Source organism: Cicer arietinum, unplaced genomic scaffold (assembly GCF_000331145.2).
Source record: "Cicer arietinum cultivar CDC Frontier isolate Library 1 unplaced genomic scaffold, Cicar.CDCFrontier_v2.0 Ca_scaffold_6126_v2.0, whole genome shotgun sequence".
In the NCBI taxonomy this organism is placed as follows: domain Eukaryota; kingdom Viridiplantae; phylum Streptophyta; class Magnoliopsida; order Fabales; family Fabaceae; genus Cicer; species Cicer arietinum.
Genome location: NW_027339773.1, coordinates 1,498 through 22,618, shown reverse-complemented (window position 1 = coordinate 22,618; position 21,121 = coordinate 1,498). Strand labels below are relative to the sequence as shown.

General features: G+C 27.3%; 1 protein-coding gene across 3 annotated transcripts; it reads right to left on the bottom strand.

Moving 5' to 3' along the window:
- Positions 1-4,149: 4,149 nt before the first annotated feature.
- Positions 4,150-7,636, bottom strand: LOC101498847 (uncharacterized). 3 transcript variants are annotated; one of them, XM_027331489.2, is made up of 12 exons: positions 7,534-7,602; positions 7,353-7,437; positions 7,139-7,255; positions 6,647-6,905; positions 6,336-6,484; positions 5,797-6,119; positions 5,601-5,700; positions 5,420-5,479; positions 5,204-5,287; positions 5,013-5,129; positions 4,833-4,872; positions 4,422-4,602 (listed from the first exon to the last, which is right to left on the bottom strand). In XM_027331489.2, the coding sequence occupies exons 1-12, from the start codon at positions 7,560-7,562 to the stop codon at positions 4,568-4,570; spliced, it is 1,398 nt and encodes a 465-aa protein (XP_027187290.1). In that variant the 5' UTR covers positions 7,563-7,602; the 3' UTR covers positions 4,422-4,567. The 3 variants fall into 3 exon arrangements, with proteins under 3 accessions (XP_004517314.1, XP_004517315.2, XP_027187290.1); XM_004517257.4 differs by lacking the exon at positions 4,833-4,872 and having other exon boundaries at positions 4,150-4,602; positions 7,515-7,636; XM_004517258.4 differs by lacking the exon at positions 4,833-4,872 and having other exon boundaries at positions 4,150-4,602; positions 7,534-7,597.
- Between the last annotated feature and the right edge of the window lie 13,485 nt (positions 7,637-21,121).

The following is a 21,121-nucleotide window of genomic DNA, read 5'->3' as shown; positions in this document are numbered from 1 at the left end:
AAGGCTTAACAGATTGTTCTTCATGTTTGGCACATACAACACATCACATATGAATGATTGTTTGTCATCTCTCCTTTGAATCATCACTTTTCCTACTCCTTCTGTAGTTATTGAACTATTATCTGCAAATCTGATCTCCCTTTTCACCTTCTCATCAATGCTCACAAACCAATATTTATGGTCAGTCGTGTGATTTGAACAACTTGTGTCAAGGTACCACTACTTTGGGCAATCATCATCTGATTTTGTTGTAGCCATTAACATCACCTCATCTGAGTCTGAATTCTCAACTGCCATTTGAGATTCATCATCCTCTCTTTGAACTTTCTTGTATCTGCATTCATTTGTAAAATGCTCCCATTTTTTACAATTGTAACATTGGATTCCTTTCTTGTTGAATTTTTTCTTGTCATTCGAATTCTTGTTGATGTTATCACTTTGGTTGGTCTTCTTGCTAACTTATAGACCTGCAGGGTCTGTACTTGAGATGATGGGGTTTCTGAACACCTTTCTCTTACTCTCAATTCATGAGCTTCAAGAGAGCCTTACAAATCTTCTAGCTTCATCTTATCAAGATCCTTTGATTCTTCAATGGCCACCACAATATGATCATACCTTTGTGTTAATGTTCTAAGGATCTTTTCAATAACCACCACTTCAGTTAATGATTCACCATTTGTTCTCATATGATTAACAACAACTTGCACACGATTGAAGTAATATGTCACAACTTCATCTTCTTCCATCTACAATAGTTCGTATTGCCTTATTAGCATTTGGAGCTTCACTTTATTTGCTTTTTCCCCACCTGTATAGTACTTGACCAAGATCTCACATGCCTCCTTTGATGAAGATGTCTTCGAAATCCTCTCAAAGGTTTTTGAATCCATACTTTGTTGGATATAAAACAATGTCTTGCAATCTCTTTTCTTGCAATCTTTGAAAGTTGTTTGTTGTCTTTATGTTGGATTCGCATCAAGTTGTTCATAGCCATCTTGAACAATTTCAAACACTTGTTGAGTTCCCAACAATGATCTCATTGATGTAGACCACTTCTCTCAATTCTTCCCATCAAGGATTGACAAATTTGTGGAAATCCTCCTCCATTTATGTCTTCTTTCTTTTTTTTCACTCACATTTGTGTTTTCCAATTTTTGATTCCCTCTCACACTTGCACTCGTGTTTCCCAAGAATTATAACCCAAGCTCTTGATATCAATTGTTAGAACATGTTGTATAATTGAGATGAATTGAAATTGAGAAGAAAACAAAAGAAAATATAAAGTTCAGAAAATAGATAATGATTAACAGTTTAGAGAATGTAATTTAGAGAATGATTAACAGTCTGAAATTCAGTTAAAAAAAGTTCTATTTATGATTTTGGTTTTGATGGTTTTTATAGAAGCAATTTTTTACTGTACAAATTATAACAACTTCAATTAACTTTTATTATATTCTAATTAATTTTTAATTATATTCTAACTTCTAATTAATTATAAATTAATTTAAATTATATTTAATAGTAAGTATCTTTCGGTTGCCTATAACGTATATTTTACATATATTTTTATATATTTAAATATATTAAAGATAAATGAGACAATGCTCATTTGAAGTTCCATTCTTCTAAGGGCCTACAAACAAAAGCATGCCCACATAGGTATGTGGCTCACGCTAGGAAAGGCATGGTGATCTATGCTGTAAGCCTATAAACTGTCCATGGAATCCTGGTACTTAGCTGTGCCCAATAATATTTTTAATAATGTTGTTTTTATCGAATTTTGTTCGGTAACTAATCATTTGATCTATAGGATCGAGTTGTCTATGTAAGGATAGTCACCGACTTGATGGTGTGTAAAATACGAATAAAAGTGTACCTTGAAGATAAAAATACTATTGAGTAATATATAAATGAAACTATATGTATATTTAATGTTTTAAAATTCAAATACATATATAATATTTAATTTAATCATCTGGTTATTTTTAGTCCAATGTAATGTAATGATGCTTTGTATGTGATCTAACATAATTATATTTATGTCAATATGAATAATATAAACAGCCAGTATACATTTTGTATATATAAAAAAAAAAATAAAAAAGACTAGTATGCTTTATTTGTTGATTGATTTCCTAAAGTCCACAGCATAAATAGGCAAAAGCTAATGATTCGTTGGTAGAATTTATTTTAATGAGGGGTATGTAGTAGTGGTAGATAGGGTTCTCAATTGTGTTAAAGACAAAATCAGGACCACTCTAAATTGAAGCTCAATCCAGTACAGAAAGCCTAATATATTTTTTTTCCCATTTTCTTTAGTATGAAACAAAATTACAGATTCTATGTCTGACCACCATATACTATAATTTATGATATGGCAAAATCATTAATAAGAAGAGTATAAGAACAAAAAGGGGCCTCTCTAAACTTTGAACTCTAGGCTTTATCTAGTCATCCCTATAGCTGAATATTTTTTACACCTTCGCAAATTACTACATTTGGAATTCATCTTCTACAACCTTATTTACATGACTTTTAAACAAATATGAATAAATTAGCAAAATAAGTAACACCATATACTCACAGATATTATGGGAAAGAAATCCTTTGATTTTTTTTAAATAAAAAATACTAAAAATGGAGTAACTAGTGATAAGAAATGATGATATAGAAAATAATGTGTCTAATTTGTCTTTTGTTACAAAATAAAATGTTGAGTGTTAACAGGATTAAGTCTAACGAAAAGAGCTAGTATTCTACCACGTATTTCCTCTAACTTTAAATAAAAGCAATTTTGGATCATCAAAAGTTAATGTAATTAGATTAAAATTTGAATAAAATCCATCAACTTTTATTAACTTAAAGTTGCTTATATTTAAGGTTAGGAAGAGTAGCAGACATGGTTCAAATCCTAATTGAAAGAGGTGTCTGTATTTAGTGGTTGAAAGCGTCTCAAATTAGATTATCTCCGGTGGAAGAAACTTGCAAGAAAAAAAAATTATTGAGTTAATTCTAAACTATCATTTCTGAATTGGTACATTGAAACAAGCAAGTAGGTACAATTTGCCAAAATAAAAATAAGGCTTGAGCATGGAACAAGGAAATCACAGTAAGGAATCAAAACTTGATCTTCTTGTAAGTATTTTCTTGGTAGTTTAGTTGTCGACACCACAACAATACAAGTAGAAAACTGAGTAAAAATAAATCAGCTTTTTCTGCCAGCAAGCCACAGCAGCTAAGTGAATACCATAATGGAGCTGCAAATGAGAGATTACAATTATATTTAAGAGGCCTCTTGTGTTACACCAAAAACTCCCTTCTATGTAATGGACCACATACAACACTTGTGCCAACTATAACAGAACATTATTTCACTGTCACTCCTGCTTTGGATGTTGAACTATATAATCTTCAGTACTTGTGATGTGAATGCAGCACTATTCACTGATTGGCATTGTTACAGAAATCATTTAATGTATACAGCTCATGCTAATATATCCCTTCATAAAAGCTTTACCCTTTGTTTCTCAATGCAGTTACTGGTCAATTTGTTTCACACAAAAATAGCTTACAAAAGCGGGGAGTGATCGCTGATATACAAAATATGTTCAATAGCGGCTCCTGACATACTTCTAAGCAAAAGACCACAAAAGTGAACCGGTTCACATCAAAACTAGATGGATCCTTAAACCATGGTGGTATAAAACTGTAAGGTTTAATAATGACTTGTAACTTCTAAGAATTGATTGGTACTATCTTTATCAAAAAGATGCATTTAATTTTCGACAGCTCATAACATAAGAACTTTATAGTTATATAACATAAGAATTTTATAGTTAAACATGCTTGACTTGAAACACTCTTGAAATTGATGATCTTCCGAGAAGTTTATTGGAAAATGTGAGTGATGAAAAAACACACCGAAAAGACTCGTGTTAGTTTGTGGAGATAATCGGCAATCTGAATAGCAGTAAGTAAGAGATATTACACAAGTGTAGAGATATTACACAAGTGTAGTTTATAAAATTGGACCCATTAGGCCATTTATTTTTAAGTGATATAACAAAGGTTGAACATTGGAAGTTGGAACAGACAATTAATATTTTGTAAAAATGCTACACAGTTATATAGTTCAAATTCTATACAACATGCAACTGAAATGCTTTCTTTATTCACTAACCAAGGGGATTAAAGAACAGAATGATTCATCTACATTCTTTTTTATGAATGATCTACAGGTATATACAAAATTGCATCCCCAACATCAATAAAACAATATACATAAAAATAACTGGAGCATAATTATGTGCAAAGCAAGTATCTAAAGCTGAACTCATATGGCATGATTTGTACAAATTGTGTGAAGGGCTCAGTTTTTCTTTTCTCAAGCAAGTTAATGGCTTCTTTCCCCTGTTCACTAGGTAACTGAAGGCAGATCCAATCTAGCAATGATTCCAAGTCTTTTGCAAAGTTCTGTAAATTCCAATCCAGAAGCTTTGGGATCGCAAACTTGGATGTTGAAATTCCAATTGTTGCTTGTAAGTACTCCCTTTTGGCTACTTCTAGTTCATTCTCCACTTGGGATGCTGTGTAAACTCTCACCTGCATTTGGCATTGTTAGAAACAACAACACCACTTCAAAAGAAAACAAATACAATAACGCAAACAAAGAATATGCGAGATCTGACCACAAATTTCGGGTAATAGTGCCTATGTCAATGACTACATAGCGACTGCGGTTCTTTTCTATTATGATTCAAGCTTAGGGTTATATATTACGACTTGTGTTTAAATACTATAGTCTAGTTTACAAGATTACCCTAAAATTGTACCTGTCACCTCGCTTGAGCGACTTGTCCACTTATCAGTAAACTATGACCCGCATCCAACAGACATATATCATGAGAAAATGAGTATATAATTTTCAGCTCAAGTTTATTGATGCAATGCGAGAAAATGATGTGGAGTTGTGGAAGAAAACAAATTTTTGTGTAAATTACTCATCAACTTACAGCAGGAGAGGACCAAGTTCCACAAGAGAGAGCGAATGTCACTAGGGGTTCTGACAGTTCCAGTCCATATATCCTTCTTGCTATCATTTCATGATTTTTCGCTTTCTTTGAAAAAGTCTGTTCGGAATTCAGCAATTAAATATTTATTCTCATCCATTGAAATGCTAGGAGTTGAAATGGACAAGACTTACAAATTTGTAGTGATAAGGAAGTCTTAAAATGAAATGCTCTATGGTTGTTGCACTTAGTATGTCTCCACCAACATTTATTTTTGCCTGAGTAACAAGAAAACTGCATAAGTTGTTGGACATACCTGTGCTGTGTTGTGTTACATACTCAATCAGAAAAACAAGCACAATGCAATACTATCCTAGACAGATGAAACATAATCGTCTTATAGTCCATACCTTCCGCATCATTGCAACAGCCATTTCCGGACTCTCTGGTATTCCGTTCTCTATGAATTCCTGAATCAAAGTAGAAAATTAACTGCATGCCTTGAGATAAGTTATCACTGATTAAAGTGGAAAAAAATAATAACTGTTGTAGAAAAAGATCAGAAACATTGAGTGGACATAACATACATACATTCATCATACACGAATTATACGTGTTGATCCAAAATGCAAGATTCTCCTGACGGTTGAGGTTCTCCACATTGACAGAGGCTAGCTTCCTAAAAAGAAGTCTGCAAGTTTCCCAGGATCAAAATTCTGCAACTGCTTAATTTCTAGTAACAAATTCAAAATAAACAGTCGTCTAAGTTGAATAGAATACGACATACTTCAACCGATGATGTAAAAACAAAGTATTTGCGGTTCGTTTTGCATTGAAAGATTTAGCATCGATTGCACATAAATGCTTGTAGGGGCCAATATCCCTCTTTCTGAATTCCAGACAGATACCATACGGATCCCAAAACTCTGTTTCTTCAACACAGTTTCGAGGTTTTGGATTCTTCACAGCACTCATTCTCAAGAGAATGCTTGATAAGCACTTCAGAATATTTTCAGAAATCATATTTGGACAGTCAACTTCTGGTGACATTTGGTGTGGACTAGGATGTCTTAATTGTGCCATTTGCTGGTCTTTTATCCTTGATTCTTGCTGCACAGTGAGAAATGTCAGAGTTTCACAATCATTGACTTCAAAGAATTTCTTTTCACCAACTAGCACTAAAACAATTTTGCCTATGTTAGCTTTGCTATACATAGCCGGTCCGAAATCCCAATAAAATGGGAGAGTTGTGTTAGGCAGTCAACAGCTAACTAAAAACTTATATGAATCTCTATGACATGACACTATAACACAGATGAAAATTACCTTCCTTTTTGGAGGATGCCGCCTTTTATGCAATGACTTATCCTCAACATGAATATTTTTAATTGGAGTTTTACTCATTTGTTTGGAAGATTGCAGCCTGGTCTTGGAAGAGTTAGTGCATGATTGATTCTCTTTTCCTTGTCTATTCTCTGGCAATCCAAACAACAAGGAAAATCCATGAGGGAAGGACTACACCATTTTTCGACACAAACCACACTACCGCACTTCAAGAAATGCAGGCTAAAATTCTAAAACCAGTACTTAATTAAGCTTAATAAGCGAAAATATAATGATGAGTTGCTCTTTCTCACCTTGGAGTGGTATGGTAGGCCTAGTAGGTGTAGATGTTGCTGGATTATCAACTGTTTGTGAAAGAGACTTCAATTTAGGACTGTCCATTGCTGTTGTGTTTGAAGTGTTTGGAAGAGGTGAATGCTCCAATTTGGTCTTAGAAGATGATGACTTGTAGACAGCTTCCTGATAAAAATCCTGCCTGAAATGCACAACTTTCTCTTCAAGCCTAACAATTTCCTCTTCCAAAACTGCCACTTCTGCCAGAAGCTCGAGTATCTACAAGTTTTTTCAACATTAAAAACTCAAACAGCAAATAGACACAAGTACTTTTTCAGAAAATGACTGAAAAACAGAAGAAAAAAATATGTAGTACCAATTCTTCTGTTCAAATATGTATCCCATATCCAACACCAAACACATTGATTACATTCAATTAATTCATTTACTCAAATTATTATCGATTTTGATGTGTCAACATCCGTGGTTAAGAGGGAGAGAGATTTACTAACATAGGGAGGTAGATAAGGAGGAAGACGAGGTAGAGTTCCCAAAGGTCTATTGAAAGCTCTTTCCAATGCCCTATGAATGTTCTCTTCATGTTTAAGCTTCTTCTTCAACCTATCCACCTAAAAGTCCCATAAATGAACTCAATTGGCAATTATAAACAATACAAGGAACTCAAAATAGAAAGAACAAAAAAGAGTGGCAATAGTATATACATACATCTTGTTGCAATGCCAACTTTCTGTCTATAGTTGAATCTTTTCCACTCTTAGTTGCATTTCTGAAGCTTCCTTGCATCATGTACCTTTAGGAAGACATTAAAGGAATAAGGTGAGTGATGGAGAAGGAGAGAAAAGGATGATGAATAATGAAGAAGAGTACAGTTGTTGCCCAGTTGAACCTTCCTTCCACCGCTTCAGTTGAGATCATAAAATAATTTTATTATTATATCATATGATTTTAAAAGAATACAAAGAGAGTATATTAATAGACTTAGAGTAGTGTAAATATTTAATTAATTAATTAATTAAGAAATGAAAGAAAGGAGTTGGTTAATGTTATTATTGGGAAAATGACTGGAGAGTAAAGATGGATGTGGATCCAACCTTAGATGGTCCTCAATGCTGCACCAAAACCCTTTCGCTAGGTAATTCAGATTCAATCCAAACTTTTTCTCATCATATTTTTACTTTTACACATTTTCTTTTAGAACAAGACAAAAATTAAAGGAAGAATAGTCCTCTAAAAAGTTAGTGGATTTTAAGACCATTTTTTAAAGTAAAGGATGTAGAAATTATTTTTCTTTTTTAATAATTAAAAGATGATTTAAAAAGAAAATATATATTATTGACAAATTTTATGTTTTTTCTTTAATTCTTGTGTTTTGATCAACAATATCTTACATATAGGGAAGAATGTAGTATTATTTTTGTAGAAATGGAATTAAATTAACCATAAAATAAGAGAGTACAAGAAGTCTTATAATGAGTGAACAATAGAGAATCTAAAAGAGGACAAGAGTTCTCTAAAACACATTTATTAACACAACGGTTGATGAGTTGCACCAGTGGTTGTGAGGTCGGAAGTCTAAGAAGCTGCAAAGCATCATCAAGAATGCATTTGAGGGTGAGAGAGGGAATAAGCATTACTGGTATATTATATATTATATAAGATAAATATATTATAAAAATATATTCGTCAAAAAAATATTTAATTAAACTTTAGTAGTCAACGTTGGATTGGATCCAAGTTATTTGATTTACCATATGAACAAGTGGAACCTTGCACTTAGTTTGTTTTTTGTTCTTGTCAACACTCCTTTCGATAGATATCTCTCTCATCTATTTAGTATTCAAATAATGGAAAGATGCACTTTACGCACTATCACACATATACTATCATTCAAATGAAAAGCTTAATCATTGCCTTCTAATTATGTACATCAAGTGTGAACTACTGAACCCCATAATTTTGAGAGATTTCAAATTTATATTAATTTTTAAGAGTTTAAGTATCATATAATATATCGATAGTTTTAAAAAAATAAAAACTAATGTACAATTTAGATATTTCAATTTTATCATATTTTATTATATTTGTATGTATTTTGATGTTTTATGTTATTAACTTTAATATTGTGAATTTGTTCGTAAATTCATTATCGTTTTTTATTTTAACGATTTTGTATTGTTAAAGATTAATATAATTTATATGAATTTGAAAAAATAAATATCATTTACTACAAATAAAAAAAAATTATTTAAAAACTACTTCTAGCTTAGAAGCTACTCTAAATTTAATATTACATTAAATTTGTCAGAATCATAATAATTACAATAATTATAATAAATTTAAGGTGATACCACCGTACACTTAATGGTGTTAAACCAATATTTCTTTATAAATAAAAAAAATCATTTTTTTCATTTAGAAGTTAAAGACCAAAATTTATTTGTCCAATATATTTTGAGCTTTATATTAATTAAATAATATAATTGGAAAGCAAGAAATGATATCAAAATGCGTGGAAAGAATATAGTAACGTACATATAGTATTCACGTGTGCTTAAATGTATGCTCCTTGGGCTTGTACACATGAGTAAATATTCCGGTATATAGTCCAACTCATTATAGTGAATAAGTAAAAGGAGTCAAATCAAATAGGAGCTATTATATAAGCTAATTGAATTCAGATAACGTAAATGGCTTGTCGTTTTTTATTTTTGAATATATGAGATATTATTTTAATAATTTTGAATGTATCAAATTACAAAAATTTATTTTAATATATTTTTTATTAATTATTTTAGTCTTAAAATATGTCTTTAGTTTATCAATTTAATCTTTCAACATATTTTTTTTATTAATTTAGTTAGTAAAATTTATAATAAAATTGACATTGAAAATATATTTACAATTTCAATACATTAAAAAAATAACCGTGAAAACACCTCACACAAGCTCAAAATAATTATTTTCTCAATCTATATTATATGCAATAAAATTTCATTGAAACATTAGAAACTAGTGTGAGATTTCTTCCCAAAAAATACAATATTTTTTTCACATAAAAAAGTTCACACATAATAACATTGTTGCTGTCAGCTGAAGCGACAATAAGGTTGCTGCATTGTCTATTTTAGTTGACAAGAGCTTTTCAACTAACATTGATCACTAATTCTGAATTTTATTTTTTTTTCTGAATCAAAACGAACAAGATCTTATGAAACAAATTTGTTGCATTGAGAAGCAAAACCCCTGCCTCGGCAACATGTCATTGTGTGCACGTGTTCTTCCGTGCATAACTGCATATATAGAAAATTTTATTGTTCAAGTTAAATTAAACTTCACTTGAATCTTTAACATAAGAGGTAATTAAGTTCATACTTGCTTTTAATAAATATCAAATCCTCTGTAGTATTGCACCCTCATCCAATCTAATTAATGATGCCCGTTGAATCCGAAAATTGTGCTTGAGATCGTGAACTTAAAAAGGAAAAGTATCTTGAACTCTTTGTTAATTGAATTCTTTTAGCATTTAAATATTGCATTATATTTACATAATTCTAAATATTGTATAATTGAAAATATTATATAGGCAATTGGTTGTAAGGTATTTTAGTTGATTAATTAATCAAGTTAGTTACGTCAGCGAGTTAGTTATTTTTTATACTAGTTGATCATTTATCTAATTGATTATATAAATACTTGTAATTTTTATATATAGTTAACTTTTTTTATTATCAATATCATTTGATTTATTTTTATTTTATTTTTTTTTATCAATAGCTTAAATCAAGATGGTTAAATAATATTAGGTGGGCAAAGTTCAGTTCTGAACTAGAACCGTTTAAAAATTGAATAGAATTAATTTTCAATTCGAAAAAATGAATCAAACCAGTTTTCAGTTTAAAAAACCGAACCGAACCAGTTTTTTTTAAACTGAACCGATTTAACTTAGTTTTTTTGTTCATATAGGCCAAATTTTACATAATTACCCCTAATTATTTATAAAAAACAAATTTGATTCAAATTTTTTGAAATAAAAACCAATTCGGTTTAGTTTTTTAAATTAAAAACCAGTTCGGTTTTTTAAATTAAAAACCGGTTCGGTTCAGTTCTTGTCTTAAAAAATCAGTTCAAAAACAGTTCGGTTCTCAATTTTTATAAACAGTTCAGTTCAAAACCAGTTCAGTTCAGCAATTTGGTTCAGTTTTTGGTTTTTTTGAACACCTATAATCTTTTTTGTGTGTGTTTTATTTATTTGTTTTCTTAAAAATTGGATTCGTTGTTTTAACATAGAGTATGTAATATTATATTTGGTGTTGAAGTATTGTATGAATTAATTTCAGCAACATGAGCGTGTCAAACTTAGTAACTTGAATATGATTTAGCATCAGACACTTCATTTTTACACAACTTTTTTTCTTCTTATTGTAAGCCAAAGTACTCTATCTAACTGAAAAGGTGTAGTTACAGCATGCCAAATTAAAAAATAAAAAATAAAAAATAAAAATCACTAGACGTGCAAGCCAAAAAAACATAGCACCAATAAAAAAAAGAGAAATGTATTCCAAAAAATGAACATATATTAGTAAAAACTAAAAAAAAAAATTGCAATTTGGAATGGGAAACAAATAGACAGCATTACCAAGGGTGGACTCAGAATAGATGCATCAAGCAACACTAATTTGTTAAGCATGACAATGCTTTTCCAGGAAATTCTTAAGTGTGCACATTTAAAAGCCCTAATGTGATCCAAAAAATTGAAAAAAATCCAAGCTCAGTATTGAAAGAGACAAAGTATAAAATGAAGTAACAAAAAAAGACACTTTTCACAAAGAGACAAAGTTTATAATAAGTTAAGAAAAACCTAATAGAAGATGTTCTCAAATTATGGCAAAAATGAATCAATAGCAGCGTAGGAACTATCTAATATCTACTTTAATATATAAAGTTTAGAATTTTAAATATCAAGGAAATTATCTTAAATAATTTTGCAAATTACATAGGACACTGATGAGTAGACTTTTGTGTTTGTCTTTGTTTGCAAGAAACCAACCAAATCAATATTAGTTTGAGATTTCCATTAGAGTTACATATATTAGTTTGAGATTTCATTTAACAATTCATTTGCTAGAGTTATATATATATATATATATATCAGTTGAGATTCGTTTTGATAATTAACTTGTTAGAGTTACATATATTAGTTTAAGATTTGATTTGACAATTATCTTGTTAGAGTTACGTTACAAATAATTTTATTAGTTGATTCATGAATCAACTGCATATATGTATTTGGTGCAATGTGTATATATATATATAAAATTTTTAAACTTGTATAATTAAATTTTTAATTGACTTCATATTGATTTTGTTTATGTGAGTCAAACTAATAATTGATTTTTATTTTTATTTTTTATATTCAAAGTTGAAAATGTATTTATAACAATTTCAAGGCAAGTTTTTGAATTGTCCCATATACATATCGGTCAAACTAAACAAATTTAATTCATTAAAGAGATTTTTTTCTCATTTTTAATATTTTTAAATTCACAAAAATACACGTTTAAATTTGTTAAATCAAACACATAAAATATACCTTAGATCAATCAATCCAAATAAATTTTAAAGGAAAAAGACTTAGATGGAAAAAAAAATGTTTAAATGCTGATATTGAATTTTTGCGTTACACATTGCAAGTAGGCAGTTTTAGGGCCCATTAAGTTCAGAGAAATCATATGTCAGTCTAGAATACTTTTTAATAATAAATTTAGTTTTGAAAAGTAAACTTATTTTTAATTAATGTTCTAGAATAAATAATTTTAGCGAAATGTAAAAAAAATCAACATCGGTAATTAATTAATTTTAATTTTTTACTGTTATGTTGTATAAGACAGTTTTTTGGAAGGCACCAAATAGTTTCCATTTTGAGGTGAAACTGGAATGCATAACCAAATAATTGAAAAGTGAATCCAAAAAAGAGAAGCAAAACAACAAATGCAGAGGAAAACTGTCCTGCTCATCTTTTCATAACCAAAGTAATAAAGTTTTTCACTATTGCTCCGAGTGGTTTGGTTAAAAAAAAAAAAGATTTGATTGAATTGATTTTTTTAAATTGAATTGAAAGTTATTTAATTTTGTGAATATTATTACGTATAATTAAATTGAATAATAAATTTTACTATTTAAAATTAAGTCTAAAGTTAAAATTAATTTTCTTTACTTCAAAAAGTAGAATCTATCATGCACTCAATCTGATTAGGGCACAAAACAAACTTATAATGCATTCAACCGATAATCATATGATTTTTAATTCATTGATTAACTAAATATAGAACAATGCTAAATAGTACGAGAACTATTTAGATGAAATTTAGCAAAAGAAGGAAAGCACTTGCCATACAAGAGTAATGTAATAGTAGTATTTAGAAGATAAGTGAAAGATAGAAAAGTTATTTTTATATAGAAACTGCCCTTTTATCGCTCCATATGATATTTATTCTTAACATCCAACAATTTCAATATATATATATATATATATTGACAGATTAATTGATTAATTAATATAGATATAATAGTATATATTTTGGATGGATTTTTATGTCTCGGGTTTTCAACACATAATAGAAAACATGTAATTAATAACCAAAAATACGTTTCAAATTTAAACTCAAAATTTTAATGTAGTGTATGTAAATTTTTTGTGTTATTTGCCATTTTGTCTATAGAATATAAAAAAAATTAAAAAGTTATTTTATCTTTATATGTATATAATATTTCATTTTTAATCCTCTAAAACTTTTCTTCAAACAATGGTTTCACACATATTTTTCAAATAATTTTTGTCCCTACATTTAAATCAATTTATGTATATTATCTGATTTTTTGTGTGTATGTTTAAAATATTATAATAATATTTTTTACAAAACTTAAAATTTTTTAACCAGAGATGAACTTCATATGAATTGTTAAAACTTTTAGCACTTAAAATTTTATATTTTATTCATCTTTTAATGAAAAATTCTAAATTTTTGTAGGAAAAATTATTATAATGTTTTAAATATGTCTAGAAAAAATTTAAAGATAAACATAAGTTGAATAAAAAGTAGAGACCAATATTGTTGATAGAAAATATTTAAACTACCATTATTTTAAAAAAAAATTAATAAGGCTAAAACCAAAATATAATATATTTATAAAGACCAAAAACTTATTTCAAATAATAAGAATCTTCACAAAGTTTTCTTTCAATTTTACTTTTCATTTTAATCACAAGATATATTATTGAAGTTCTAACAAAAATATGTATCGATTTTTCTAAATTTCTTGATATTAAATTTAGTAATGGAATTATTGATAGATTTTATATTTTGTTCTCTCTTCATTTTTCCTTTTTTTTCTTCTTCTTTCTAAGAGTACAAACTTACAATTATAAAAGCTGAAAATTTGAAAATGTGGAAACGACAATTAATTTCTTTTTACAGAATACAACTATTAAGTTGGTTTTAAGATTATAATTAAAAAATTAAGTTGGTGTTAGGTTTTCTGGTTTTCTTAGTAAAAAAATATATGGTTATGATATAGAACGTACAAAACGTGCAATTCGTAAAGGTCGTCTTCCATTTATAAAGTGAAACAATTTTACTGTCACAAATAAAAGTGAAACAATTTTTCTGTACCAAAGTTTTTCTTAGTTATCGATTCTTTATGATTCTTGTATGTTTGATGATGTGATGATAAAAATTTATTTTTTTAAATTGTTTTCACTTAAAAGTGTGTATTTTCGATGTAGTTTAGATAGTAAAAAATTGTTGGAATATTTGATATTTTAGTTTAGATTTGAATTTGCAATATCCATTTGTTTTTTTTATATTTAATGTGTGTAAGTTTTATTCTTAGATTCTTTAAAATAATAAAATTGAGTTAAGCATAAAATAATTTATATTTAGTTACATTTATGTAAAAAAGATAGTTGAATAATAAATTAAAAACTAAAATAAATTCTAGAGACAAAACTTTTAAATTAAATTTATAAACAAAATCAATTTTATTGACAGAAAAAAAAATTATTGAGATATTATTGTTTGAAGACTAGGATACGAGAGCACAACAATGAATCAAATATTCTATGATTATATTTGACTTTGATAATATATCTATCAAAAATCTTAATATATTAGATATATAAATCATATATTTTATAAATCTAACATTTATCGCATTCATAGTTAATATGTCTCCATCAAATAAGACTTTCAATACAAAGATTCATTCGGAATTTGTCTTTCGACTACACTACTAAAAACATTTTCAATACAATAATCCAGTACATCAGGATCTACTCTTACTCCTCACCAATTAAGCCAAATTAAATCCAACTTTAATAGTTAATAGAATTAAGGCTTAATTGCAGTTTTGGTCCCCCTATTTTAGCTAAATCGCAAAAGTTGTCCCCCTATTTTATTTCTCCCCAGTTTTGGTCTCTCAAACAGATTTTGGTCCAAAACTTGATGAAGTTTCATTTTTTCAAGTCACACCATACCATTTATAATCATAGATTTCAGGTACAATTGTTGCACCACGAGATCTTGAGGCATGTGTGACTTAAATAAACGCAAAAAAAAAAAAAAAAAATGAATTTTCATCAAGTTTTGGACTAAAATTCTGTTTGGGGATCAAAACTGGTGAGAAATAAAATGGGGAGACTACTTTTGCGATTCGGTTAAAATAGGGGACCAAAACTGCAATTAAACCTAAAATTAATTATAATAGCGACACTTAAATCCAATAACTCTAACCCGGTGAAATCAATCATACACCCTATAATCAATTTGCCTCTTTCAAAAATATAACCAAACATACACAAAGTTAGATCGACTTGCATGTTCAAAATCATTGTCTCGATCTGTCATGCCTCTATTCATATACTTTTCCCCTTGTCTTCTCAATCAAATGCAAATGTTTTATAATTTTTTTTTACAAACTATTTATATCCTTTTGTTTTTACAAACTATTGATATTCTTATTTTTTATTTATTAATAATTACAAAACTGTTATTCTCAAATTATGTGTGTGTGTGGTCGGGTGGGGGGAATGTGATGGTTATTTTAATATCATTTCATATATAAGTCTTTGTCAATTAATTGTGATTTGATTCACTGTAAAATAATTTGATGTACCATCATAATATAAAAATAAGATAATTTACATGAGAAATGAGAGAATTGACGTCATTAATGATAAATCGAAAAATATTAATTTATTACAAAAATATATATAATTCTTTATATTTAACTCTACTTTTTGTTTAGATCATTTAAGTTAAATTTATTTTTATTTGATCATTTAAGTTATAATTTGTTTGCATTTTTAGTTATTTATCTCAATTTCGACAACAATTGTTTCAATTGAAAATTTATGATCATTTGTAACTCTACTAAATATTGCAATAATATATCTCTCATACTGATATTTAAAAAAACATTCCTCAAATTATATGATTTTTTCTATAACAATTTAAATTCACCTATAGTCTTCAAAATAAAATAATAAATATTTATTCACATAATCAATGTCTTTAACTTCCTTCATATGTAAAGTAGTTTAAACAATCAACTTGTTGCAATATTTCGATTAATTTTTAATATTTCATCATAGTAATTACAGAAAAATTTTAAACTTAAAAGATTAAATATATCTTTAAAGCTAATGTTAGAAACAAATGAAACTTAAATGACTGAATCGAAAATAAATAAATTTAAATAACTTAATAAAAATTAAACTAAACTTTTCTAAACATGTATTTTTAACTTAATTTATTATTTATATTTACGTGGCAGTGATGAGGGATGATCCAAGAAGTATCAAGAAAACAAAATTTACTACTTTGTACAAACATATTTAGAAGCTGACAATTAAGTGATGTACATGTCCTTTATATGGCCATGGCTTTCTGGTGCTTTACTTTATATGCTTTGTCTGGCTATAACATGAGGACGATTTTTCTGTACTCATTCATAAAAGGTGTAAAGCAGCAACCTTATATATATCGGTCCCTCTTTTTTGTATTATTACTACTTTTTACTTTTACTTTTTGGGCTGCATTAAGATTAAGATTTGTGCATGTTATGTCCCTTGTCACATTATTTATTGTTGTTAATTCAAAGTGAGTTCATTAAGAGAGTAAGTTGGTTCATTTTTAATTAATATTTTAAAAATTTAATTAAAATATTTAGGGTGAAAATAGAAGAAAACAATAAATCACTATAAAGTTATATGTTTAGAAGTTATTTCAAGGAATTTATTAAAAAATGCTAAGTTTGAAAAAGAAATATTATAAGCTAACTAGAAAAAACAATTATGAACAAAATTATTAACTTAAATTATTTATTGTAAACTTATTTTTTTGTCTTTGAGCAAAATACAAAATCTAATTTATTTTTTTATGAGACAATTTGTTTCATATTTAAATCTCTTTATTCTTTTTTGAAGTTTTAGTTTTAACTAACAAATGTCAATATTACTAAATTGTACGTTTTGTCTCGAATTTAAATCTGAAATTCACAATTGTATAAATTAATTACGATAGAATTTATTATATTTTTTTAAAAAAAATAAAACTCTATTCTAGAAAAATGACTCTGTTGTGCATTTTTTTTTTTTTAGTGTCGGTGGAACCAACCTATAATTTACCGTAAAAAATGACCTTGGTGTGTTGACTTATACAATTACATAATCTGTGTGATATGACACATCTGGAGAACACAACCAACCTGTGAAACAATTTGGTAAGATGGACGATTTGATTGTGTGTTTTTTTTATGAAAAATCAGGTGATTACACAACTGTAACCATAGCATTTACAGGGTTTTTATTTCATATACCTTCATCCATTAATTAACCTTTAATCAAAATATTCATTCATTTTACTCATGAATATCCTTTAAATTACCTTCCTCGTCTATGTCGTAGATTTTATCTGCATGTATATGTGGGTATGAATTTTTTTATCATTCCTAAGTGAGAAATTTTTTTATCCATATTTATTATACTGAATAAAAATACGAAATACAAAATAAATTTTTAATCACTAAGATATTGTACTTCTCGTATAGAAGTAGAAAATAATTTTTTAAATTTATTAAAACTCATTTTATTTAAAAAAAATGTTTTGGGTGGAAATGTTGTGTAATTATTCATTTGACTTAATATCCGGTTTTAAATATACTTTCTAAATTTACTTAGACAAAGAGACAAAAAATTAATTAGTTTAAATTTTAAAAATTTCTTTATTTATTTCATTAAAATTATTGATAACAATTTGATTCTACATTTAAATTTGAGAAAAAGATAATACACTGTTAGTGTAAACCAATTTTTAATTGACACTGAATAGTTATTATTGATCTAATCATTTTATATCAATTCAAATTTTTTTACACAATTGATAAATCATGGTAACTTTATAAATAATTATTTTGTTAATAAAAAAAATCGATAGTAAAATTTTTGATAGAAAATAACTACCAAAATATATATTTTTAAATTTTTGTATTAACAAAATAACTACCAGAAAATTCAAAAAATGAATTTTTTAATTTAAAAATTTCATAGAAAAAAATATTTTTTCAGATTTTTCATAGAAGATATGAGTGAATTGTCCAATTATTTTTTTAATTTTAGTATTGACTATGAATATTTTAAATTAAAAATATGATAGACAAAAATTATAAATGTGGTGATATAGCTCTAAATGTGAGTACAAAATCCAATTTTCGATACATGAAATTGGATGTGGAGGTATGGCTCATCTTATTAGGCCTAAGTCCAATAAAATTCTACAACATTTAATTAGGCCCAAAACTATGAAAAGATATAAGAAGTTAGAATTTTTACCATCCACCCTCCTCCTTAAATCTGTCACCATCAATTTATATGAAAATACAATTTTATCTTTTTTAATTTATAAAATTTTAAAATATTCGAAAATTTCAAAAGTTTAGAAATGATAATTTTCAAAATTTTCGAAACTTTCAAACTATTCGAAACTTCCCAAATAAAAAATTTCAAATTTTTGAAACTTTTCGAAATAAAGATTACATTTCGAAAATCAGGAAAATTTTGAAAGTTTCCAAATCTGGAAAGCTTTAAGAGATTCCAAATATGGAAAGTTTTAAAAAATTTCTATTTTGAAAGTTTCGAAAATTTTGGAAATTGTCATTTCGAAACTGTCAAATATTCTGAAAATTTGTCAAATTAAAATGACAAAATTGTATTTTTATATGAATATGAAAAATCAGATTTGAATGTCTGGTGCACAGTAAAAAAACTCAAGAAACTATCCTAATCAAAGAAAGTGTAAGTATTCTTAAACGGCAAGTCATATTTGGAGAATGGCTTTCTCCATCCAAATTGACACGGCACTATTGATAACCGGTTAATCTTTCTTTACAAAACTTTATACACATTAAATGATTACATCCACATGCATGGACCACATCTTGTAGATGCATATCATCCAAGCATAAGCAACATTGTCATTTGTGATATTGTTTGATTCATAAAGTATCTTTAATCTACCAGAAATATTTGCTAACAAAATTTATAGACAAGAAAATGAGAGAGAAAAATGAACAATTCAATTCAAAAGTGCTCTAAGATAGGACGTACGAGGAGTTTCCATTGTCCACGTATATAAGAAGCCAAATTTAATTATAATAAGAATTATTAACAACAAAATTTGCGTAATGCGATCACACTAGAATAACACGGCACGTTCGTGACACGACATTCATTTTATTATTAGAGTCTAAAGCAAAAACTTTGAAAGATTTTTTATTTTAAATAAGGACAAAGAAGTAAAATCGCTATTCTCTTTCTATTTTCTATTATATTTTAATCAAATAAAATATAAACAAAAATTATAGTTAAAAAGTTGATAAATTTATATTAAATTTTTAAATAATACATCAATTTTTAAATTATCAATTTTATTTATATTTCATTCAAGAAAGTATTTTGTGTGAAATGGTTAAATGCAACCGTTATTTTAAGATCAAGACTTTTCGTCCTTAAGCAATTTATTTATAGAAAATATTTGTCTCAAAATTAATGATCATTTCAATTTTCAATACATTATTTTCAATTATATTATTTAATTAATATCACTTGTATCATTTATAATGCAATATATTTCACTGTATATTTATTATATGATAATGTACGACTACCTACCAAAGATAATTTGGTAGAAGTGATATTTTATCTCTTTCATTTATCCAATTTTCTTAATGCGTGTGAAATAAGATGGTCGTAATATTTAAAAGTAAAATATTGTGATGTATTTCACTTTATTCATCAATCGACGCAAAAAAAAATTAAAACGAATCAATCAAAGGAAGAAACAAATATTCAATATTTTAAACTAATATTGTATTTGGAACCCTAGTCCTAAATTACGTAAGAGTATAGTTTTTTAGAGAAGAAGAATGAAATATTTGAGAGAAAAAGAATGAAATATTTAAATTAATTTTAGGTTTTTTTAGGAAAGAAGAACGAACAGTTGGGTTAATTCTAGGTTAAAAAATATTATAATTAAATTTTATAGGGATATATTTTTAGGTTAAAATAAATTATGTTTTAATTATTTAGGTTTAACGGTGTTATAGTTTTGTAGTGAAAGTTGGATGAAATGACTATTTTAAAATGAAACTATATTTGTAAGGATGTGAACTAAACAAAAAAAAAACTTACAAGAATCAAAATAAAAAAATGTTATAATTACAAAAATTAAAAACATATTTAAACCTATAAAAATTATAGAGACTAATTATCCTTTAGAGATAAAGTTGATTTTTTTTATTTATTATAGGTTTTTTTCACCAAGTTCATCTTATTCAAAACTTATCGGACCATAAACACGAACAAATTATATATTCTTTTATTTATTGTTGAGGAGTTATCTTGTCCAGACTACTTTCTTCTCCTCGTTTTTTGTTTTTTGAGGAGTTATCTTGTTCTCACTACTTTTCAAATTTATTTATTATTTTTTTATACATACATTATGCTAAAAGAATATTGTCTGAATGAGCTATTGGTGTGAACTATAAACAAAATTGAAGTCATGTTCCTATATGTTATTGGGTTAGTGTTTATGGTCAAACGACTACCAAAATAAATTTGCTATGCTATTTGACATTGTAATCTCTTGGTTAAAGTAAACTGTAGTACTTGTTTATATATAGTTGACCTAAAAATCTGAAATAATAAAAAAATTGAAAAATGTTATTTTGTGGTTTAAGAATTTAAAAGTGTCAAATGGACCCTTAGTTAAAGAAAAACAAATTATTTGTATTCAAAAGAAAATGTGTTTTCCATATTAAAATAGAACTGAAAGACATAAATAAATGAAAAAGGAAAAATAGAAGATAAGTTAAATTAAATAGAGAAAGAAAATAACATAAGCATAAACTTTGACCCAATT

Coding starts and splice junctions, on each gene's coding strand:
- LOC101498847 (XM_004517258.4), bottom strand. CDS start 7,562: ATGATCTCAACTGAAGCGGTGGAAGGAAG. Junction 7,438..7,533: donor ACTGAAGCGGTGGAAGGAAG/GTTCAACTGGGC, acceptor GTCTTCCTAAAG/GTACATGATGCAAGGAAGCT. Junction 5,288..5,419: donor CTGTTGCAATGATGCGGAAG/GTATGGACTATA, acceptor CTTGTTACTCAG/GCAAAAATAAATGTTGGTGG.